Source organism: Carassius gibelio, chromosome B18 (assembly GCF_023724105.1).
Source record: "Carassius gibelio isolate Cgi1373 ecotype wild population from Czech Republic chromosome B18, carGib1.2-hapl.c, whole genome shotgun sequence".
Lineage (NCBI taxonomy): Eukaryota > Metazoa > Chordata > Actinopteri > Cypriniformes > Cyprinidae > Carassius > Carassius gibelio.
The window spans coordinates 27499816-27525311 of NC_068413.1; the positions used below are offsets into that span (position 1 = coordinate 27499816).

At 37.1% G+C, this 25496-nt stretch overlaps 1 protein-coding gene and 2 non-coding genes across 6 annotated transcripts in view; 2 read left to right on the plus strand and 1 right to left on the minus strand.

Annotated features, from left to right (window-relative positions):
- The first annotated feature begins 11150 nt into the window (after nucleotides 1-11150).
- Nucleotides 11151-25496, plus strand: part of LOC127977339 (rho guanine nucleotide exchange factor 26) — a 102579-nt gene continuing 88233 nt past the window's right edge. For 3 of the 4 annotated variants that reach the window (XR_008158172.1, XM_052582212.1, XM_052582213.1), the window contains exons 1-2: nucleotides 11151-11414; nucleotides 12245-13424. Coding sequence is in view for 3 of the 4 variants with exons in the window: in XM_052582212.1 (XP_052438172.1) it covers nucleotides 12288-13424 (1137 nt within the window). In the remaining variant the exon portion in view is untranslated. The remainder of the gene's footprint in view (nucleotides 11415-12244; nucleotides 13425-25496) is intronic. The other variant, XM_052582211.1, reaches the window with a different exon arrangement.
- On the minus strand, nucleotides 19078-19149 carry trnad-guc (transfer RNA aspartic acid (anticodon GUC)). Its single transcript has one exon. It is a non-coding gene; the product is annotated as a tRNA-Asp (tRNA).
- Nucleotides 20209-20323, plus strand: LOC127978042 (U5 spliceosomal RNA). The gene has a single exon (XR_008158485.1). It is a non-coding gene; the product is annotated as a U5 spliceosomal RNA (small nuclear RNA).

The window sequence follows — 25496 nt, forward strand, 5'->3', positions numbered from 1 at the left end:
AAATAATAATAATAATAATAATATCATCAGCTAACTGACTTATAATAATTTCTCTGTTTGCAGCTTTACGAAAATCTAAAAATAAAATAAAACAATATTCATCAATTAAATATGAATAATCTAATACATCTAAAACCAACCTTATATTATTCAAAATGTCTGTTTTCCATAAAGCCTGACTGAGTTTCCTGTATAATATATTCTTATACATTCTTAATTCTTTTAGCAAATATAGAGGCAATTAATTTATAATCATTATTTTTTTTTAAAACGAATTGGAAACAAAGCTTCTTTGAAAATGCTGGATTCAATATATCATGCAGCACTAAGATTTTTGACTAATTCCAATTTTCGTACTCATCATTGCAACTTGTATGAGAGTGTTGATTGGCCATCTTTGCACAATCGCAGGCTGGAACACTGGTATATTTTTCTTTTTAAGGCCATACTTGGTAACTGCCTCCTTATGTTCTCTTCTGACTCCAAAAGTCACTACCAGGAAGTGTTATCTTAGATCATATGGCCAAATCATGTATGATATCCCACAAACGCGAACTGTCTTAGGTGAAAGTGCTTTTAAAGTTTTTGCACCTTTTTCTTGGTATAAATTGCAGAATAAGCTAAAATTTGACTATTTACCGACAATGACACAATTTAAAATGAGGATAAAGAACTATTTGAGTACTAAATGCACATGTGCTGTTACTGAGTGCTGCTGGTGAATATGTTGAGATGATGTTTAAATTGCCAAAATGTATTTTTCTGTTAATTGTTTTTATATGTATTTTTAAAATGGAACTATTATTCTGCCGTCTTGGCCAGGATTCCCTTGAAAAAGAGATTCTGAATCTCAATGGGATTATTTCCTGGTAAAATAAAGGTAAATAACAACCCCAGAGTCATGGTAGATCGAAGAAAAGGGGCTAGCTACATGCTCATCAAATAACTTAAAATTCTGAGGTTAGACTGTCAGTTCCGGAAGATTTAATATTTTTTAAGTTATGAATTTAAGTGTTTATTTATTCTAAACTAATAGGTTCATCACACAAATCTAAATAATAATTATTATTTTATCTCTCCCACTGAATTAAAAAAATCATTTGAGGCTTTAGCATCATATGATGATAGTTTATGGTAAAAAGTGGAGCAAACCTCTGAAATCTCTTCAGGGTTTTATGATATTCAATCCTTAATTTTTAACTGATGAATAGTATATATATATATATATATATATATATATATATATATATATATATATATATATATATATATATATATATATTGTCACAGTGTCTGGGTTGTATTCCCTGGGAATCCACTAGGTGTCCTCCTTCCCCACGGTGTCTGTCACTTTAGGAATCACATTCTTCACGTCCTCTGCTTAATTATTGCACCCAGCTGTCACTAGTTACCAACCATCACACTCTATCAATTTCCCATTAGCGTTTGTCTCTCCTGGTGTATTTAACCCGGTCTGTCTGACTATGTGTCAAGGAGTCCTTGTGAATTCATGTCCGTCAATCAGTCTTGCCCTTGCCCTGTGTTCATGTTTGTTTATGTGTTGGATGGATGTTTTGGTATTGACCCCTACCTGGACTGCTTAAGCTTTTTGGATTACCCCTTAAATAAAGACTTCCTCGCAATTGGTTCTCTCTCCGTGTTTCTTTTCATCACCGGTCGTGACATATATATATATATATATATATATATATATATATATATAATAAGTCTTAATAAGTAGGAGGTATTGCCTTCCTTTTTTCCGTTTTTCAGTAAAGAATTATTAAGTTTCATATTGAACATATTGAGAAAAATGTATTTGTAGTCAGTAAGAGGGGTTGGAAATGCGTCACCCAAAATATTATTGATTGCCTGAAGAAATCATTATTACACCAAGTATATGTTTTTTTATTTATATATTTTTGCCTCCAGATGTCTATTAAGTCACATTTCTCCATAAAGGTTTTTAATAGCAAATTACAAGGAGCTTTCTTTGGTGGCATACGATCTAGCATATTATCTGGAGCAATGTTAAAGTCCCTTCCCATACAAATTATACCAGATTTGTTTAGCCTAAAGAAAATTTTGTTTTCAATCACTTCAAACAGAGTAGTTTTCATTTGAAGAATTGTAACAATAAATGTTAATTAAAAAAAAGAAAAGAAAAGAAAATATTATTAGTGTAAATAACCAAAATAAATTAAAGCTGCAAGCAGTGATGAACGGGCCCTCACACCCGGGCTCACCGCCAGCGAGTGGATTTAGTAAAAGCTGAACAGTGAGAAATATGCATTTCAAGTCATAAACATAATTGGAATATGTCATTTATATGTCTTATCTTCATGTTGCCAGCAGGTGGCGCTATCATTATACTGGAATATTGGCCTTCAGAAGTGTTCATGCCAGGACTCTTATCAATCCTGTGAAGTTTGGGGAAGATTGAACATTTTATGCCTGAGTTACAACAGCTTATCTTCCTATGGCGAGACATCAAATTTTGTCACAGCGCCATGGACACGCCCTTAAACAAAAACTCAAGATCTCCACAAATTAACATTGCAAAGGCCTTTAGATTAGACTGACCAAAATAAAAAGTTGATGTCATTAAATTTCTTGGGAGTAGTTTTTACAGCTTAAAACATGTAATTTCATGTTGCCAGCAGGTGGCGCTGTGACTATAACTGAATATGGGCATGTAGATCTGTTCAGGACAGAAGTCTTATCTAACATGTGAAGTCTGGGGCAGATTGGGCATTGTATGTCTTGAGTTACAGCAACTTCCTTTTCTCATGGCGAAACATCAACATTTGTCAGACTGCCATGGACACGCCCTTTAACAAAACCTCAAGATCTTCGCAATTTAACATCGTAAAGACCTTTAGATTACACTGACCAAGTTTGGTGTTGATCTGAATAAATCTCTAGGAGGAGTTTGTTAAAATACAACGCATGGAAATAAATAAAAAAAAAGACACAAAATTTGCTCATAATATAAAAAAAACCCCGACTTCCTGTTGGGTTTAGAATTTTGCTATCGGTTATCGGGCCCTAATAAATGCCCATGGGGGTCACAATAATGATGTAAAACATCACCAGCAAACGTACTATTTCTTGTTAAAACACCTGCCAAATGTTCAGTTCCATGAGAAAACCATGCATCACCTCTCCATTTTGAATTCCAGAAGTTAGTCATTTGCAGTTTAATGAGAATCTTGAAAGAAACAAAAATCGGTATTGTATTTCTTCCCCAAAAGAAAAATAGATTTAAGCTTCACAGAATCTTTCAAATCCCTGGCATTTAGAGAGATAAAAGAAAAAGAAATTATGAACAAGTTAATGAACAAAAAAAGTTACAGTAAAGGCTGATTTATAAAGTACTTCTGTGTTGGACCTACGCCGTAGGCTATGCGTCAGTTTTAATTTATACTTTTGCAGACGTGCAGTGCACATGCAAACTGCTAGTCTGCAGTGTCCACTGGCATGTTGCTGGTGTAACCTGCAGTACCACGACAAAGCCGATGGGAAATGGGAACAGGAAATGATGGAGTTCTTTCAATCTCCACAAGGACTTGTACCATGGCAGATCAACACTGTTGGTCGTGCACAACTAGTGATGTATAATGCTATGTAGTATAATAAATGATAAGACACTTTTTCTTTGCTTTGTTTTATTTTATATAAGAAGGTGTAACATTAAAATATATGAAAGTGCACAAAAACACACACAAAACTCAAGTACATATGGAGGAAGGGATTCTATCAGACCAATCACAGCACTTGCGGTCTGTGTAGAATTGATGCGCTGTTAGATTTTTGGAGAGGTGCACATCAGGCCTCAGCTTAAGGGAGTGTGTCTATGTGTAGGCTATGGCGTAGATCAGACGCTTAAGTATAAATCAGCCTTAAGTGCAAAAAGAGCACAAGTAGTGAGAATAAACCTGAGAAACGTAGCTTACCTGATAATACTGAAAGAAAATCCTGCTGTCAAGGCATGACAACTGGTTGCTGAAAGAAAGTACATTAACAAAAACATGAGCTGTAAAGGCTGATTTATACTTATGTGTCAGACCCACGCCAGGCCGATGCATAGACACTCTCTCTTACTCCGTAGCCTAATCTGCACCTCTCCAGAAATTGAATAGCGCGTCAATTCTACATATGCCGCAAGCGCTGTTACTCGGTTAGCATTAATGTCTACCATCAAATTAAACTAGAGAAATGGCTACTTAAGAAAGATATTATTTATTTTTATCTACATTACAACAAATGCTAGGAAAAAATATCTTGAAAATCACTTTTTGGTGATGTAATTCACAATCTTGCTCACAGACACATGGCACTTCACATGTCATCTCAAAATGGAGATTGGAGTGTATGATATGGATGATTTCACCATAGGTTGTTTCTTACAACTAACCCCATGTCACAACACTCCCTGGTCTCCCATATATATTCAAAATTTGGGATCAGAACTATTTTTACAGAGGTTTACAGTATGCTCACCAAGGCTGCATTTATTTGATCAAAAATACAGAAAAAAAAATATATATATTGTGAAATATAATTATGATTTTTTTTCTAAATTCAACATCTAATAAATTCAAATCTAATTTATTCTTGTGATGCAAAGCTGAATTTTCAGCATCATTAGTCCATTCTTTAGTGTCACATGATCCTTCAAAAATAATTCTAATATGCTGATTTATTGTAAGTGCTGGTAATTGTTGTGTTGCTTGATATTTTTTGGAACCTGTGATACTTTTTTCAGAATTCTTCGATGAATAAAAAAAGAGCATTTATTTCAAATAGAAATCCTTTTAAAAAAATCACTACAGTTAAATATTTTGACGTGTTTTTTTTTATTTTTTTTTAAATAACTTAAAACTTTTGTTCAGCATGGATCTGTTGAAGTGTTAAGAAGTGATAACAAAGATTTATATTTTTTAGAAAAAATGTATATATATATATATATATATATATATATATATATATATATATATATATATATATATATATATATATATATTATTCTGTTCTCTTTAAACTTTTTATTCATCTAAGAATCCTGAAAAAAGTATCGCAGTTTCCCCAAAAAACATTTGGCAGCACACTGTTGCCAACATTGATAATTCTAATAAAAAAATCTGCATGTTATAATGATTTCTTAAAGTCCCCATGAAATAAAAAAAAAAAAAATAGTTTTTCGGGGTGTTAACATCAGTATGTTAGTCTTAAGGTTATCTATAAGGCAGTGTGCTCCAAAACAATGACAAAATTCACATTTAGAATATATAAGCATTTAAAGGTTGCAGTTCATCTTTCCCACCAAAATGGCTAAACTATTTTTTTGTCTCTCTTTTTTGATCTTCTCACCAATCAAATGTTCTCTAGAACCCAAAGTGCCTGCCTCCTGCACTTTAAATACAGAATCTGAAGTGCCGGCTGAGAGCAGTCACTTGTTCACAGTGTAGTATTTCCTGTACAGTGAATGGCTCGTAGAGCACAATGTAGCTGATAGGGAATGATTCAGACAGTGTAAAACTGCTTTGAGTAGGAGCAAATGAGGTCTGGTTTCATGATGTTTCACACAAACCACAGCAGCGCACACAGTCTGATTCGGACTTTGGCTCCGGTCTAGACACACGATCACACGGAGTGGATCATATGCGCGAGTTGGCATTTATTAAAAACTTTTACAACTACACAGCCTCAGCATGATTATGACGACTATTTTGTTTTTCTAAAAGCTTCATATTGAATCTAGGGGGAAATCTTTTAGACTGTGGCTGTCAAATGTGGCTTTACCGACCGAGCTCAATGGCTCTGGCCTGAGCAGATATAAACAAAACAATATTGGCTATTTTTAAAAGGGGGTGGGGCTGCTTGATATGTCCAACCCTCTCTTCCTGTTTCAGTTGAAATTGTCACCACATAGAATAATGTTATGCATATAACTATTGTTCCCAGAAGGAGGAAACCAGGTACAACACGTGTAGCATATCAGACCCGAACCAGACAAATTAAAGAGTCAATTAGGATCGTGGTTGATACATGAGCCGAATTCCTCAGAAAGGCAACAGGATGTTGTAAATCATTCCTAGTGCCACAAGTCAGAAGCAAGATAACCAACCAACCAACTCTTTCACGGAACAGCTTTCAACATTAACACCATTAGAACAATTATTGACAATTTCAATTCGGAGAAGAGATTGTCAAATTTGGGGCAAGTAATCCAGATTGATGGTCAAAGCGATACACATCCGACCATCACATGTGAACCCATGAGAGTAAATAAGATCCTTGGATTGACTTCCCCCCCACCTAGCAGAACCAGACTTTAACTTTGCTTCTTAGCTTTTGCTATTAGTCATGCCTGATTTTAGCATTGGCTTTTCAGCTGCTGCTTTTAGTGGTTCCAGCGTGCGTCGGCCTGCATGCTGCTACTTAGCCACGATGAGAAAAAACACTACCTAGTCTCGTCAAACTTCTGTTCTTTTACTTTAGTTTCTTTTCTTATCCATTTGGGAGTTTCATGTTCTGAGTTAAGTTTTGTAGCGCAGTGTCTCAGAGTCTGACCTCGAGGGCCCATTTAACTTCAACCAGCCCACACAACTTCGCATCGTCAGCCAACGGCCAACCACGGGCTTCCCAAGACATCACTTCAACAACTACTGAACTTCCAGCCAATCAGCAACCTCGGGAAACCCCTTTTCCAACCACAACAAAGATACTGTTGAAGAGTATGCACCATGAGCAAAGTAAAACAGCTAATGGGACAGGAAAGTGTGTTTTACTGACATCTAGGCTAGTCTAACAACATTTCATCAGACCGAAGTTCACAGTTGTTCTACTTAAGCTGATTTGGCTGCTGTAGCTTTTCCGCGCTCGTTTGACTTGCACCTGACGCTGAGGTGAAGCTGAAGTGCGCTTCTGAAAATTCTCCCGTTTGATGTGGTAATAAAGAGAGATACGGTGTTCCGCATCTTATGCATTTCTTGGTAACAAAAAAAGGGACAAAAACTGCAGTTTTGAGTGGGGTGGACGAAGGGGTGGCCAACCCCTGGCTCCGCCCCTGACCACAGAGGCTTAGTTTGTGTGGGTGTGTGTGTGTGTGTGTGTGTGTGTGTGGGCGGGTGGGTCAACCCTATGATTGAAGGCAGGGAAGTTTACATGTTTGTGTGGCGCGCGAATACTCTCTACACGTTCGAGATGTGTGATGAGATTTGCCCAAGCCACTGCTATTGCGAAGTTGATGGTCAAATATGTGATCTATTTGAATTATTTAGAATAAAAACAGCTGCTTTAAAATGCTATGGAAAAAGTAAAAAAAAAAGTAGCTTAAAAAGGCAAATAAACTAAAAAGACAAGAAAAGAGGAGAACACTGTCTTGAACCAGCACTAAAATATTTTTAAACTTCTTATTATGACCGGCTTTACTAGAATTTATCACGTTTTATTGTAGGCTTGTTTATTGTGTTAAAACTATTGCTGAGTCCCAATTTGCATACTATCCGTCCTAAATAGTATGCGAAACTAGAATTAGTACGTCCCAAATCGTAGTATGTTGAAAAGAGTATTCCAAACATACCCGGATGGTCTACTATTTCCGGTTAGAATTCGAAGTGCAGATCAATGCACACTCTAAGTGCTAATATTGCCCACAACCCATTTCGTGCGGGAGGGAGGAGCTTTTCGATGGCTTTGCGGTGATGTAAACATGCGCCCTCAGCTTTTAAGTGTAAGAATTCAAATGTTTAACCCTAATTAAAGTTATATTTTATTGTTTCATAATATCATTGGGTTTATGTTGTGCTAAAAAAGTACCGTGTTTATCTTGTAAGGTCCAATGAAGATATTGAGCGCCTCATCAACTGGCGCATTGCCAATGATGCCCTTTAACTAGGCAACGTTGTCGTTCACGTTGCATGACTTCATCGAAGTATGTCCCAGAATGTGCATACTCTTTTGCTACACACTCAGAAGTATGTACTTTTTCCTCACAAAAAAAGTACATACTTTTCGGTCGTAGTATAAGTAGGCGAATTGGGACTCAGCGTATGTCTAACTTGTTGTAGACTTTATATCAAATAATCTGTTAAGGGAATTGATTTTCCCTATGCTTTTGGAATAAGAAATAATATCAATATAAGAAAATGTTAAGTTAGATTGACTTCCCATGGCATGTTGAATTAGAACATTCTGTCAAACTACCTTACACATAACATAGTTATATACCATGTGAACAAGTAATTGTTAACTATGATGTTACTTTTATAGCACCAATTTTCAGTGGTGGACAGTAACGGGAGTAGCTTTACTTCGTTACTGTACTTAAGTACATTTTTCAAGTATCTGTACTTTACTGGAATAGTTTTATTTTGAGTAACTTTTACTTTTACTTCACTACATTCCAAAGCATAAGATCGTACTTTTTACTTCACTACATTTCATAAAACATATCGTTACTCCCTATAATATATCACGTGCTCCAACACGCAGAAGCGGTGTCTGATTCATCATGAACGAACTGAGTCTTTTCAAAATATACGCTGAGTCCCAATTCGCCTACTTATACTACGACCTAAAAGTATGTACTTTTTTGTGAGGAAAAAGTACATACTTTTGAGTGTGTAGCAAAAGAGTATGCACGTTCTGGGACATACTTAGATGACGTCATGCAACGTGAACGACAACGTTGCCTAATTAAAGGGCATCATTGGCAATGCGCCAGTTGATGAGGCGCTCAGTATCTTCATTGGACCTTACAAGATAAACACAGTACTTTTTTAGCACAACATAAACCCAATGATATTATGAGACAATAAAATATAACTTTAATTAGGGTTAAACATTTGAATTCTTACACTTAAAAGCTGAGGGCGCATGTTTACATCACCGCAAAGCCATCGCAAAGCTCCTCCCTCCCGCACGCAATGGGTTGTGGGCAATATTAGCACTTAGAGTGTGCATTGATCTGCAATTCGAATTCTAACCGGAAATAGTAGACCATCCAGGTATCTTTGGAATACTCTTTTCAACATACTACGATTTGGGACGTACTAATTTTAGTTTCGCATAGCCTACTATTTAGGACGGATAGTATGCAAATTGGGACTCAGCAACACTTTTAAATCGGATCGCGAATCGCACCAAACGATTCGTTTACGAATTAGAATGGTCCGATTGGAGCTGTTCTGGAGTCGACCACTCACTGATTCAAATGAACCGTTTAGTGCGAGTCACCAGAAGTAAGAACCGGGAGATCTTGTGAGCACGCGTGCGTCTGTCGTCTGATGTTGCTAAAAGTTATTAATGTCGAAATTTAGGATTAATTATTGTAAATGAAAATCATATTTAGGTCAAAATTGTCAGTTGTTTGGGAACTAAATCCACTTAAACTAACACAGATTAAATAAAATAACTTATGCATGTTCAAATTCCCCGCTGCCGTAATATTATTAAAATGCTACCATGTCCTATGTGACGTCTGTTTTTATATTGTTTATCAACAGTAACGTTATTTTATTTTATACTTTATATTAACGTTGTTTGGATTAACTAGACGAGTAGACAGACTTAAATGTTTATTCATAACCGTACTGAAAATAAGTAAATATTGTTAGCTTATGCTAACTGTCTAGCTAACAAGCTTGCATGTGCTAACTTGAGGTAATTTTTATAAATAATGTCCATTTTTTTTTATTGAACCACACACACACACACACACACACACACACACACATATATATAAAATATTACATCTGGGGAGAAAAGAAAGGATGTGATGTTGTGATGTAAAACAACAAACTTTAAAATACTTTCTTCTTACTGGTGAAGATCAGATGGTCATCTCTGTTTTCTCTCAGGTACATCACAGTGTAAGCTTCACAGTTAACATCACTCTCATCAGCTTAGTCCATATGAACAACAATTGAATATGAATATTTAAAATAACTGTTTTCTTTTTTAATATATTTGAAAATGTTATTTATTCCTGTGATCAAAGCTACATTTCTAATATTCTGATATGCTGTTCAAGAAACTTGTTTTATTCAGCTGAGTACATTTTTTCAGGATTCTTTAATAAATAGAAAGATCCAAAGATCAGCATTTAGATGAAATAAAGCTTTCCAAAAGCACAGAGTCGATATTAATTAGCAAACATATTTAAAAATATGACAGGTACATCACAGTGTAAGCTTCACAGTTAACATCACTCTCATCAGTGTAGTCCATATGAACAACAAAAATATATCTTGACTCCATATAGTGGTTATTTTGGAAAAAAATCCCAGGTATTTTGAGCAGTAGGATTATTAAAAATATGTGCTAATATAAAATAAAATTAAGTAGCCTATATAAAATTGCAAACCTCTATCTTTCAGTACAAGTACATAAAAAATTTAGTACTTTTGTACTTTCACTTGAGTAAAATTGAAAAAGGAGTACTTTTACTTTTACTGGAGTAATATTTTACTATATGTATCTGTACTTTTACTCAAGTACTTGATTTGTGTACTTCGTCCACCACTGCAATTTTGCAAAGATGACAGCACGAAAGACAATTTCACAAAAATAAATATATAGCCTAAGCAAACAAACAAATAAAACCTTATGAGTGAGCATGACTAAAACTAAAACAGTTCACACTTCAACCCCCAATGTTCAAACCAAAACTACGACCTTGCATACCCCCCACCCCAACTTCTACATAATCTATAGTGCAACCAGGTTGTTCCATTACATCGAAGTGATGTTCCACGAACTTTATTCACATGGCCCTGTGAGGAACTGTACAGACAGTAAGTTTCTCTCAGCCTGCATGAGGAGAGGCCCAATTGCTTCATAACCTAACCTTAAATTATGAATAATAATAGTAATAAATAAGTTATTTAAACAAATACAATAAATAAATGTCGTCTTTGAACACATTGCCAATTAGCTCCACATGATGGCGCTAAGAATTCATTGTTATTCACGACTAGCATCTCTATTGAAGCACTAAATATTTTAAAAACAAATTAGTTTATTAAGAATGACAAACTACAACTAATTTAGTTTATTAAGATTTCCTCTTATTAAGTATTTCCCCTCAAGATTTCCTCTTATTAAGTATTTCCTCTCTCAGTGTCGGAGCTGAGGAAGCCACTCACACTAGCTCGATCCTCGAGCGCATGACGTCACGTGAACTTGGGAGCTCTTTGCCCTCCCTGTCCCTGCCAAACTATTGCACTACTGAAGTCTCGATATGAACACAATCGACAGCGAAATCGTAAAAGGCAAAGTTTTTGGAGTTTAGAGCATTTTCATGCTCTTTTTTTCTCTCGAGGGAAAGAGTGCCACGCTGGAATTATGCAGGCAGGAAAACAAGCGTAGAGAGCAAGATTATAACGTTAGTTAATCTTCACAAAGAGGTATGCTCCACTCATTTATAAATCTTTTAAAGTTTAGGTGCGAGCACTGTTTGTTGTTATTCCCTGCTTGAAAGTTACGATAATGGCGCACGTGATGAATTTGTGTACACGATGACGGGTGTTTGTCTTTATTTCCAAATACTTGGAACATTTACAAATCCACCAGCAATACTCAGCAGTGTTGAGTTGAGTTTATTTGACACAAAATGTAGCAATTTACGTTTACAAACGTATTGTCAAGGATAACACAATAAAGTTGCATTGTGGTCCTTGCTTTAAAAAGATATAAAAATAGATCAACAATTTCTTATACATTTTAAGACATCCTATGTGAGAACAGTCTCTTCACCCTTATTCTAAAACCATCACATTATTGTTTTATAATGTCATTATTCAAACCTTACTAACCTGTACAGTTATATTTGCGGATGATAAAAAAAACTGCGTCTTCGCGCACAATTTAAAGGAATATTTCACAGGAAAAAAAGTAAGTTTTTCAAACATGTATGACTTAATTCTATGGAACAGATACATGATTTGCTAAATGGTAGTGATTGACAGCTAATCAATAAAAAAAAAAAAGAAAATGAAAAACTACAGTGAATAGTGACCGGGACTTTAAAATCTCTTGGTCTTCTGATTAAAGAAAGTCATTGTAAATACACGAATGTGAGTATGTTTTTATGTTTTAAAAGTGAACTATCCTTACAAGCCTTAAACATTTTTTAGTTATACGCGTTAATATACTCCAGAGGTTAAGTGATCGGTATAGTTTCAGAGCACAGTTCAACTAGCAATCATGTAACTTTTTCTTTTCTCTTTCGGTTCAGACAAGGGTCATAATGATTGCTGAGTGATACGAATGGACTCATTATGGATCTTGGCAATGAAGTGGACCTCTCCAATAACAATATTACTCCTCTCTGGAAAAGACTGAATGAAAATGACATGAAGCCCAAGCCCAGACCACTCAGTTACCAAATAGATGGAGTTCTCATGACGGACTTTCCTGTGGATGATAGGTGTACTTTCACTCTCAAGCCGGCTGAGAAGATTACCACCACTGCGTCAAACACTACAGTGCTGAAACACACTCTCAACAAACCTGTGAGGACGACTAGGGTTGCTCGGAGCATCAGTATTGGATATTTATCGAATGGACTGTTTTCGCTGTCAAAGTTCTCTAAATTGGATGATGAAAAGGATGAGGAGGCTACTTCTTCCCCTAAAACAACATTGGCCAACAAGAATGGGAATGGCCTCAGTGTTTGGCGTGACATAACAGAGCCTTTCAAACGTCTCTCCAGTCAGTTCACTCTCACCTCTCAAAGAGATCAGATGGGGAATGTGTCTCCACTGCCATGCACTGTTTCACCAAAAAATATTGTATCATCTCAGAACTTCACACGTTCACCTCCACTCCAGTTGCAGGATGCCCATGGGTCTCCCGTTGACTTTTGCAGCTCCCCATCTCACAGTTCCACCTCCAGCATCCCCTCCATCTACTCCAACCTTAGCCTCCCCTCAGACCCCCCCACACCCCGCACCCCATCCCCTGCTGAGAGGACAGTGGGCATCTTGTTGCAAAGGCAGAGTTCAGAGTCACCTCAGGGTTTAGAGGGCAAGCAGCCAATCATACTGAGCACCCATAGTCCCACAGCACATAAGATCGGGACCCAGCAGATCATACCTAGGGGTCTGGTCTCTGACACACGCCTCAGCAAACCCTCTCAGATGTTTTTGGACAATGGTAAAAGTGCCTTCCGACCACGAAGCATGTTTGAGACTGGGTCTTCTTTCTCCACCAGTAAGGAGGATGATCTGGATGGAGATGAGAATGCAGGACTGCTGACAAGAGGCCAGCGCTCCAAATCGTATCGCCGAGCAGTGGTCAGTGGTGTAGATATAGATGTGCCGTCTTTAGACCCAAAGGCCAAACGATTGTCCCAGCCTGTGCTAAAAGGAGTCGCTGAGGAGAGACTGTCTTGTGTGAGTCCTTCCAATAGCAAAGTGAGTTGAAAACTAAATGTTGAGAAAAAAAAGTTATTTTACTTCTTCCTGCCAATGGTTATGATGTCTCTGTAGTGGTTAAACTTGAGATAACGGGATATTGCAATATTGACAAAAAATTATACTGAGATTTTGGCCATAACGAAAATTAGACAATATTTTTTTGCTGTTGGATCTTGTGCTCGTTCCTTGTCTGGTTTCAGCCTGTCATGGGTTGTATACATATATTCCCAGAGTCCTATGTTTGGTTGCACATAACAAACACATGATCAATGATCTGTTAACACACATTGAGTATTTTTTTTTAAAGATTAGGATTTATTTTATCTAACCCTAACCCAATATAAAAAGTGCAATTTAATACAAGCTCAACTGAAAAACACAGGTGGAGACGCCTTTAATAATTTACTTGTTGCTGAGAAGGTAGACTTTATGAAGGGCTTTCGTTAAAAAAATAATTGTTAGAGAATTAGATAAGTGCATTAGTTATCTAGACCATATGACAATTACATTTTTGAGTTACTGGAACACAGGTACTGTATTCCCTGGGAAACATAATAATGTGTTCCTTGTGTGCCATATAAATCTGGAGAACACAGGACACTGTGAACATAGTAGCAGATGAACAGATCATAGTTGATCCGTGATCAATACAGATCAGGAGCTTGTAACTTGAATCTGGTTTGGGTGGCTAACCAGATAAGTTTCAGATTAGTTTGCGCTAACTGGGTTTTAGGCAGCAATTTAGGGATGTTCATTTTGGTTATTTTTCCTTACTGACCACCGACGCTCGTAAACCAATTATTAACCGTTAACCGACAAGATAATTTTACATTTGAATTTAATTAAATTAGAAAGGATAAGTGTGTGTGACCTATTAAAAATACTAACATTTGTTTCCTGGTGATACATTTTACATGTGCAAAAAGCAACAAACAACAGAACATCTTCAAATCACACAACACACTTGCAGTGCTTCTGCGAGTGGAGAAAAACATAATAAAAGCTAGGCTATATATAGCGAATAAATAGGCCTATATGAGAAATATATTTTTACTTGAAAAATGCAGTTTCAGTTAATTTTTATGCTGTGCGAAAGGAATCAGACGACAGAAAGCGGCATCCAGATTTTTTTTTTTGTGAATGTACACAAATAAAGGCAAACCGCTTACAATTCCGATTATCTTTTTGATTAAAGTTGCTTCCACTGTTAGATGGAAAAAAAATTAAGTGATTGCTCTGTCACCGCATGCATGCACACAATAGGCTTTGCTACTTTGGCAATGCAGCCTGTTCCTTATCATAATCACAGTCAGTCAAACATATGAAAAAAAAAAAAAAACTGCTCAGTTTAAATATGTAATCAAATCTGTGCTGTTAAGTGTTATCAACGCACAGCCATGATGTTATGCAAAACATTTTGTTTTATGTGAAAATTGGAATGCAAGTGAAGTACTAGGCTATAATAAATAATAATTTGCCATTCAAATACATTGCGAATATGGAAACATTTGATTTTTGTGTCGAATGGGAGACCCAACATTGGTTTCAGTTTCGTTTTAGCCTAAATTAATTTGTTTTAGCTTGTCGTTTGCTATAACTTCTTATTGGCTATTTTTATTCTTGTTATTTTTTAAATAAGCAACTTTTAATTTAAAGGGTTTGTTGTGGACTGAGGGAAACAAAAATAGCATTAGCTATGTAATTAAAAAAAAATATATATATATTTGTTAACATTTGCGTCGGCATTAGGCTTATTTCTGAATGAAATAATAAAATGTAACTTATTAATAGGCAACGCGACATGTTTTTTTTTCTCTCTAAAATAATAAATAATAATTTATACACGTAGCATAGCCTATTTTAACAATACAGCAAACCTTTTTAAATATTTTGGTAAATTACTGAAAATAAATAAATTACTTTTTAAACCTTTTAACTGATTATATTCATCGGTCAAAATTCTTAACGGTCGGTTAATGGTTAACCGGTTAAAATTAACATCCCTAGGCAGCATGAAAGTGGTTTTGCATTTAGTGGTGTTCATTGCTATAACATTTTTAGTTTTTCACTTACCACGCATACAATTTTTTTTCTCAAAAACACAATCATGTACATACATCCTGCACACATATTATTATAGCCTGGTATGTGCTGATTACAGTGAAATTAGACTTTAGCCATTTAAGTATTTATAAGAAACTGAAAAAAGCACAAATGTCAGGGGATGACAAAACTTCTCCAGGCCCCAAAAATACCCTTAGACTCCAGAGGGTTAAAGTCAGGTTCAGTCTGTAGATTTGAGTTGACAGATTCCATAGAAAATATCTTAGTGTACAGTGTCGCCCACAAATATTGGCACCCTTGGCAAATATGATCAAATAATGCATTGTTAATCCTTTTGATGTTTTATTTGAAAAATTCACAAAAATGTATCCTTTCATTGGATAATAAGAATTTAAAATGGGGGGAAATATCGTTATGAAATAAATGTTTTTATCTAATACACATTGGCCACAATTAATGGCACCCTTTTATTGAATTATTTTTTTAAACCTGTATTTGCCAGTTTAACAGCTCAAAACTGTCTCCTATAATGCCTGATGAGGTTAAAGAACATCTGACAAGAGATCAGAGACCATTCCTTCATCCAGAATCACTCCAGACCCTTCAGATTCCCAGCTTCTCCTCTTCAGTTCACTCCTCTCATTTTCTGTAGGGTTCAGGTCAGAGGACTGGAATGGCTATAGCAGAAGCTTGGTTTTGAGCTCAGTGACCCATTTCGGTGTTGTTTTTGAGGTTTGTGTTTGGATTATTGTACGGTTGAATGATCCAAACATGCCCCATTATAAGATTTCTAACAGAGTCAGTCACTTTTTGATTTTTTATCTGTTGGTATTTAATAGAGCCCGACCGATATGGATTTTTGGGGGCCGATGCCGATATTAACTCGAAAAGAGCCGATTTATAAGCCGATATTTTGAGTTTGAAAATAAACTGGATATTAGACCCATTTCCTATAAACTGCACTTACACAGCATTCAATAGCAAAATATCTGCCTGTTCTATGTATGTGGGCTGTATAAACCATTTTCCAGAAGGGATTTATGTAAAAAAAAAAAAAAAAGCCTTAGATTACAGTCTCAATGACTAAACAATTGCACATCAAAAGTATATATATATTTTTTAATGATCAAAAAACAGTCTGGTTTTAAACATTTAACACTTTTACTTTCTTCCAGTTGAAGCTGGTCTTAACAGTCTGTGTGTGTACTGTAAATAAATTATAATACTAAAGTTAAAGTATTTGCAGAAGTAGTCCCACACTTTGCTGCTACAGGATTCACCTTTTTCAGCCATCTGTAGGCAGAAAGAGAGACGGAGAAAGAATATGCATGTGTATTAATAATATCACCATGTATCATTACTCATGTCATCATTAGAATTATAATAATAATAAACAGGGATCTCCTACATAGGCAAAAATGAGAATTTTTTTTTTTTTTATTTGTTAAGCAATAGGTATTACCTACTTATATTTAACTATATTATTTCAACATTTCCCTGTTATGTCTGTAAAGCTGCTTTGAAACAATATGTAAAAAAAAAAGCGCGTGTTCAGCTCACATTTATTTACATGTCTCCTCTGGTTTAATCATTTCTGACGCACCTACTGTAGTTACTGTAACTACACTATATTTGCTCTCACATACACATTCACAACAGACCCGTATATCTTCTCCTCTTCTCTTTGTGCAGTCTGAATCAAAACATCGTCATGCGCTAGCGAACGTAAAGGTAGCCTACTGTTACCGGAAGATTACGGAATCAATTCGAAGTTGAATGGTTAACGTTAGTGCCATGAACACACCGCTGTCTATTTTGAGAAGAACCACCTTCAAACAAGTTAATAGCAAGCATTTAAGGGGCCTGCTAAAAAGGAAGCTATATTAGCGTTAGAGTAACGTAACCAGCCTGAATTCACCAAATTGTTCTCTGGACCTGAGGGTAGCCTCTTCTTCCTTGCTTTTCTGTTAATTCTCATCAGCAGGACTAGCGCTATCGCTCGCTTCTTACAACGGGACAGATACATGTTTGCTGCTGACCGAAAGGAGGAACAACAGACTATGAAAGAGCTCCCGCTAAAAGTTTTTAAAACTCCGCCAACGCCATAGCGCAGCGCAGCACAAATCGCGTTGTATCTGAAAGGCAACGGCAAACTCAGCGGGCAAGCGCCGTGCAGACCGCGTCCTGTGTGAAAGGACCATTACGCGGTCATTATGTGGGAAACACACAGCAATAGATTAAGAATAAGTTAAATGCTAACGTTATAGTTTGACCTCTTATTAACGTTCGCGCTCTTCCACTGATAAACATGGTATTAGCTTTGTGGCTAATCTAATATAGCAATGCTTTAGCGGCTGTAAGTGATGTTGCAGAATATTTAGAAGTGATAATGATAGGACCGTTAGCTAGAACTATCACACCGTTTTTATATACAGTGTATGAACTAAATCTACAATCATTTCACATGACGAAACGACAGACTCACCTGGGTGGCTTGGCTGATCGCTTTCTTCTGTAGTGAATTTCTGGCGCTGTTGTCAACTCTGGAGTTGCAGACCGCCCTCTGGTGGGCAAACTATGCAACACTCATAACATGAGTGAAGCATGAGACTCCGTTTCTCATGTTTCATCGGCCGTTATAAACGCCGATGCCGATTTAAATGCAATTAGCTCATATCGGCCGATAATATCGGCCGGCCGATATATCGGTCGGGCTCTACTGGTCATCGTCTGTATAGGCACTCTCTGCGTTTGACCACTTCGTGTTTATTTAGCCGGATGGGAAGGCAGCGCTTTCTTGTACGTGACGGGATGCAAATTCTTGAAGGCTCTCTTTAGTGACGGGTCCAAACAAAGATCTCATCAGCTCCTCTAGCCCTATCGGCGACTCATGCACTTCGAGCCTTCTTAGTGACGGCGCAAGTTGCTGACTGCGCTGGTGGTATATTGGTGAGCATAGCTGCCTTCCAAGCAGTTGACCCGGGTTCGATTCCCGGCCAACGCATGTCCTTTGGCTCGGGCTGACGTTGAAGCAGAACTCCTTCTGTGACCTGTGCCTCCACCCAAAACTTTTGGATGGATCGTTCGGAAGACGAAAAGAGCTAGCTCTCCCCGTCGGGTAATCGAACCCCTGTCTTCCGCGTGACAGGCGGAGATACTGTCCACTATACTAACGAGCTTTACCTGATCCCGTTTCTCCACCAACCGACGGCACTGCACCGAATAATTTCGGATGGACCCATCATTAGCTGAAGTCGCATAACACTTGGAACACTACCCGTAGCAGGGGTCATTGTTTGGACTCTTTTTTTTTTTTTTTTTTTGTGCTTTAAACAAAAAGTATTGTGTCAATGCAACTGAACAACATTAATTAGGAACACAGTGCGTCAATAAAGCTGCTGACTTCCGCCAGTGTTGGTGGTATAGTGGTGAGCATAGCTGCCTTCCAAGCAGTTGACCCGGGTTCGATTCCTGGCCAACGCATGTCCTTTGGCTCGGGCTGACGTCGAAGCAGAACTCCTTCTGTGACCTGCGACTCCACCCAAAACTTTTGGATGGATAGTTCGGAAGACGAAAAGAGCCAGCTCTCCCCGTCGGGGAATCGAACCCCGGTCTTCCGCGTGACAGGCGGAGATACTGTCCACTATACTAACGAGGAGCTGTGCATGCTGCCGTTTCTCCCCCAACTGACGGCACTGCACTGACATAACTAAACAATGCATGGCTTTTTCTGACGCTGATCCAGCCCTAACACCGTAAAATTTCTGATGGACCCATCATTAGCTGAAGTCGCATAACACTTGGAACACTACCCATAGCAGGGGTCATTGTTTGGACTCTTTTTTTTATTTTTTTATTGCGCTTTAAACAAAAAGTATTGTGTCAATGCAACTGAACAACATTAATTAGGAACACAGTGCGTCAATAAAGCAAAATGACAGTTAAAGGCATTTCGTTATTGAATTCTTTGATGACATCATTCAGCTAAGTTCAGTTTAAATAGTATCTGTGCAATAATTTGTAATCAAGTCAACGATAGCACTGTACGTGAAGTGTCCCCAGCTCTGCCTGCCAGAGGCGACAGAGGCAAGAAACCAAAACTCGATCGGTGAAAGGATGGAGAAAAAACCTGGTGAGAAACCAGGCTCAGTCGGGGAGACAGTTCTCCCCTTGTCAGACGAAACCAGTAGATCAGCTCCAGGCTGCAGGAATGTCAGACTGTGCAGAAGAATCATCTGTTTCCTGTGGTCTTGTCCAGGTGGTCGTCTGAGACAAGGTCTTTACAGGGGATTTGTATCTGCGGTTCATCTAGTTGTCACGGTCTCCGCTGTGTTTCTGGGCCATAGAGGTCCTTTCTAGGTGTTGATCCACCATCTTCTCTGGATACGGACTGGATCCGGGTGACTGAAGCGGCTACAGGCTGGATCTGGTGGCTACGGTGACCTCGGAATAAGGGATTTCTTTAAAAGACTCTTTTATTCATATAAGATTTTATCCAACTTTTCAGATGGAGGCATGAGAAAGAGATTGCCTTGATTGGGCTTTTGGTTATTGGTGGACCGAGGGGACTTTTTTGAGTTTTACTCCTCCCTTTTGGACTAGGGGGTTGGGGGGTGCTGACGAAACACATGTGGGCAGGCGTCGTCACCCTTGATGACCCTTGGCGAGCGTAGTAGTTTAACAGAGGCAGTGCACAGGCCCAAGGGGTTGGAGACACAGCTCGAGTTTCTCTTCATTGTCGCATAAATCTTTCGCCTTTTACTAAAGATTTCCGTGGAGGGGAACTTTTGCGAGTGACCTGTATTTTTGGGTGCTATGCTCACAGCAGAGCTACATCGAAATGTCAAGAGCAGAATCAATTTGACCGTCCGCCAACACACTGCGAGAGGGCTTGCCACAATAGAATTCATGATGCAAGGTGTGTCTAAACAAGATGTCCAGGACCTCCAGCAGAAATATAGGCCCACAACATCAAAAATACAGCTGTATATTTTATTGTACACATGGGGTACTTTTTGTCCCTGTTTTCACCAAACCCATCTTGAGTGTTTACTGCTAAAAAGCTCATTTTTAGTTTCATCTGATCATAGAAGCCAGTCCCATTTGAAGTTCCAGTCGTGTCTGATAACTGAATATGCTTTAGTCTGTTTTTGGATGAGCTAGGATAATTTTTCTTGAAACCCTCCCAAACAACATGTGTTGATGTAGGTTCTGTTTGACAATTTTTTTAAAGGTTTTCTGAACCAGAAACTCAAATATTTTCTGCAATTCTCCAGCTGTGATCCTTGGAGAGTCTTTAGCCACTCAAACTGACCTCCTCACCATGCATTAGGACGATATAGACACACGTCCTCTTTCAGGCAGTTTTCTAACATTTTCTGTTGATTGGAAATTATTAATTATTGTCCTGATGGTGGAAATGGGAATTGTCACTGCTCTAGCTCTTTTCTTAAAGCCACTTCACCAATTTGTGAAGCTCAATTATCTTTTGCTGCACATCAGAAATATATTCTTTCGTTTTTCTGATTGTGATGGATGATTAAGGGCATTTGGGCTTTGTTTTCCCTCCACTTTATATTTCTGTGAAACAGGAAGCAATGGCTGGATAGTTTCATGTTTATAATCATGCTGGAGTGCTCAAAATTGTGAATATGAATGGGAATATACTTCAGAGATATTTTACTCATAAGAATTTCTAGGGGTGTAATAATTGTGTCCAACGAGTATTTGAGAAAAACATTAATTTCATAATGATATTTCCCCTCCGTTTTAAATTCTTATTATCCAATGAAAGGATACATTCTTGTGAATTTTTTTAATAAAAAATCAAAAGGATTAACAATGCAGATGAATTTTCAGAGCCTTATTTGATCATATTTGCCAAGGGTGCAAATATTTGTGGGCGGCACTGTATGAAAGTTTCAGACTTTGATTCCATCCAGTTGGAGGATAATTTTAAACATTAGATATTTTAAGCTGATTTTAGAACACATATTTATTTTTATTTGTCAAACGTCGGCTAGCAACAAGGTGCATGGTTCTGCGTGTGTATCATTCTCAGTCATGTAGTGTGTGATGGCCAATTTTCCTCTGTCACTATTTACTTTACATACTCTGGTTTAGAGATCTTATACTGAAATTTCTAAACTTTGAGCAGTAGCACAAAGTCACTCCCCCAGTTTCTGTTGCTCCAAATTAAAGGAAACTATACATATTACAACATTTGTACAAATGAAACTGACTTTTAGTGATAATTAATAATTATTTTGTATGACTTATAATTATTATACTCTCAATCCACTACACAAGCCATTTTAGATTAATTAAATTAAGCTTTTATTTTAAATTAATATAAATATATACAGATAATATGCATAGAGTCTATTGAGTCTATATATATGACACTATTTGAGTATATAATTATCCACCATAATAAACTAACGTCACTAACTAACGTCTAACTTTCACTTTCACTGATATGGCAAGATGTTTTAAGTTGTCCTCTTTCATAAACAGCTCATTTCTTCTTGCTATGTACATGTGTATAAATTGTTCATATTTTTTTTATCTTTTAATCTTTGTCAGTGAATTGCACGGATGAACTTTCACTTTCAATGAACTGTGGATCAAAGCCTGAGAAAGTTGATGATCAGTGTCAAACTTGTGGTCGACCGATATGTATTTTTTGACAGCTGATGCCGATGCCGATATCTTGGAAAGCAGGGCAGCCAATATAAAGCCGATATGATTTTTTAAAATAATTATTATTAATATTTCAGAAATTTGGATTTAAAAATAAAAATAAATTTGTAAAAGAAACCTGCTTATACTTTAGATGATAGTATTTTTTTTTTTTATAAATAAATATTTAACAAAAATGTAATTAAAAAGTAAGTAAACACTGTAACCAACAGGGCAGTCAGTATTCTGAGAAAGTATTATAATGTTTGCCTTTCTATTACTAATAGGCCTAATATAAAAGCAATTGTTATAATACTTTCCGTATACATGAATTTCTTTGTTTAACCGTTCTATCTGCTTATTAGATATTAGACTTCTATTCATGTTAAGGCAGAACTGTTAATGACGACGACAAACAAGAGAGTGTGAGCACTGTGTGCACTCTGTAACCCTCAACGGACACATTGGCAATTGAATCACCATTGGATAGTACATTTTTTTGTTTACTCACCAGACTGATATATATATATATATATATATATATATATATATATATATATATATATATATATACTGTATATGTCTTTTAAAATGGCACAGCTTTTTAAATACCTGAAAGTACACTCTTAACTGTCAGTTAAGCATTATAATATGAAATCTGGATAATCAAGTATTATTTAATGCTAGAACTTTAGTAATTATAATTAAAACTTGGTAACCCTGTATGAATGCATGGACATTTTAACTGAATTTAGGACTGTTGGTGGTGCTTTGTTGATCATTCAGTGTTTCTGTAAAAAAAGGGGAAAGTAGTAACAATAATACTGATAAGGTGATAACAATAATACTACTACTACGAATTCTACTAAGAAGAACAGTAATGGCTTCATGAATATTAATCAGGATGTCTGCGTTCGGTCAAACTGATTTGCTCAGTAGGTGAGCACCATCCAATGAGATTGCCGTTTGCGTATTTGTTCTGCCCACTACTAAGGAACTCCGTTATTTTTAAAGGAAAATCCAACAAAGAATATCGTTTAGCGTATCAATTCTGCATGTATGTAAGACTCGCTCGCTCACTCTCTCTCTCTCAATTTGCGTGTGTGATAGAAAGCGACGGCGAGTCGTGCGCCTTCACACTATAGCTCACGGTACGTCAAACACGGGTGCACTGCGCATCCATTGAGATGAACTGAGAAATATCACAGATCACTTGATGAGAAAGAACTCTGAAGCGCTCGGCGAGTGAAAATATATGTGCGCTAAACTTCAACTCACACACTGGCAAGTAGAATCTGAGAATTTATTAGCTAATATTAGACATCATTTAGTCACCAGAGTGAAGATTTAGTCGCATATGCAAGTGATTTACTAGCAATGTAGAGGGTTGCTAAGGCACTGCTGCTCTCGGCACCGTCAAAATAAAATTCCCACCTCTAACACATGGGCCAAGCAGAAAACCTTATTGACCAATGCCGATAAATTACCGATAAATTGAAAAATTACAAATATCAGCTATTGGTCGACCACTAGTACAAACAAAGCCAGATTGTAATGGTTAAGTTTTGTTAACTCAAAACTAATACAGTAAAATTGCATTTTCTTCATTCACCATCATGGTACAAGTCCCAGGCCTAATTAACAGTACCATGAGAAGAGGGGGTCGAAGAGGCTTATGAGAGGAAAAAGAACAAATATACTGACCTGGCAGCTGAAGCATCCCAGAATGGCTGGAAGACTAGCATCTTTCCAGTAGAGGTGGGATGCAGGGGATTTGTTGCAACATCTACCACCAGTTTGGTAAAAAAAATAGGGGTGAAGGGTCGCTCTCTCCAACAGGCCATCAAGTCCATATCAAGTGCTGCTGAAAAAAGCAGTACCTGGCTCTGGATCAAGCACAAGGATCCCATCTAGGCAGTAAGGTAGAGTCAGATGGTATGCGGTCAGGCTTAGGCCCGACTCAGGGAGAAGGACACCCCTGCCATGTAGAGCCCATCAGGGACATAGAGGGTATGGCATGGAGGGGGGTGTACCTGGGACGCTGGGTACACTGTTGTGCCTTCCGGAGATGTTGTGGGCTTAAATCAATGAAACGTCGATGAAGCAGGGTTCCCACCTGATGACCCCAGTGACATACCTTACCCTCCCTTTGTTTTGTTTTTTTTAACACCGATTGCTACTATCAAGAGTTTCCTTCTAAAAGGATTGAAACATTTAGTTCTATTAGCTTTACATACCAAGCCCCAGGCCCTATAGATTTGTGGATTAGTTGCAAAATTTAACCATCATAGAGTTAATATTTATAACTTGCATGTGTTTTTAAGCTTTACCATTTTTGACGTTTAATATATGTATCAATATACTGCATCTATAAATTCTGTCTTAAAGTTACAGCAGCATTTGAAATTAGCTAAAATATGAAAAGTAAACTTTTACAAAAAATAAATAAATAAATAAATAAATACAAAAACATTTATGCAAGCGGATCATGTCCACAGCTAAAGTCATTTATTCAGCTGTCTTTATGAACTTGTCAGTTGTTCTCTAATATATGGAAAAAAATAATATTGAAAAATGTCTTAAAAGAAAAAAGGACGTTGAATTGCACTAATTACGTTAACATTGCTTGCATTTTAATGCATTGTATTTTCAGGGTTTGCATTTTTAGGCGCTGAAATATAACATAGTTGTATATTTAAGCTGTGTATTGCGTTATTTCACAAATATTTTCATTATTAAAAATTCAATAAATGATATTCAACTTCTATTGTTCACTTCCAAAATATTCAGTCTTTTAAAAAAAACGATGTATAATATTTGACAGGCAATTTTAGGTCCATTTCATTTCACTTTAAAAATTTGTTCATAAGTTTGGATAACACAATCAATCAATCAATCAATCACCTTTATTTATATAGTGCTTTAAACAAAATACATTGCGCCAAAGCACTGAACAACATTCATTTGGAAAACAGTGTCTCAATAATGCAAAATGATAGTTAAAGGCAGTTCATCATTGAATTCATTGATGTCATCTCTGTTCAGTTGAAATAGTGTCTGTTTTAATTTGCAATCAAGTCAACGATATCGCTGTAGATGAAGTGACCCCAACTAAGCAAGCCAGAGGCGACAGCGGCAAGGAACCGAAACTCCATCGGTGACAGAATGGAGAAAAAAACCTTGGGAGAAACCAGGCTCAGTTGGGGGGCCAGTTCTCCTCTGACCAGACGAAACCAGTAGTTCAATTCCAGGCTGCAGCAAAGTCAGATTGTGCAGAAGAATCATCTGTTTCCTGTGGTCTTGTCCTGGTGCTCCTCTGAGACA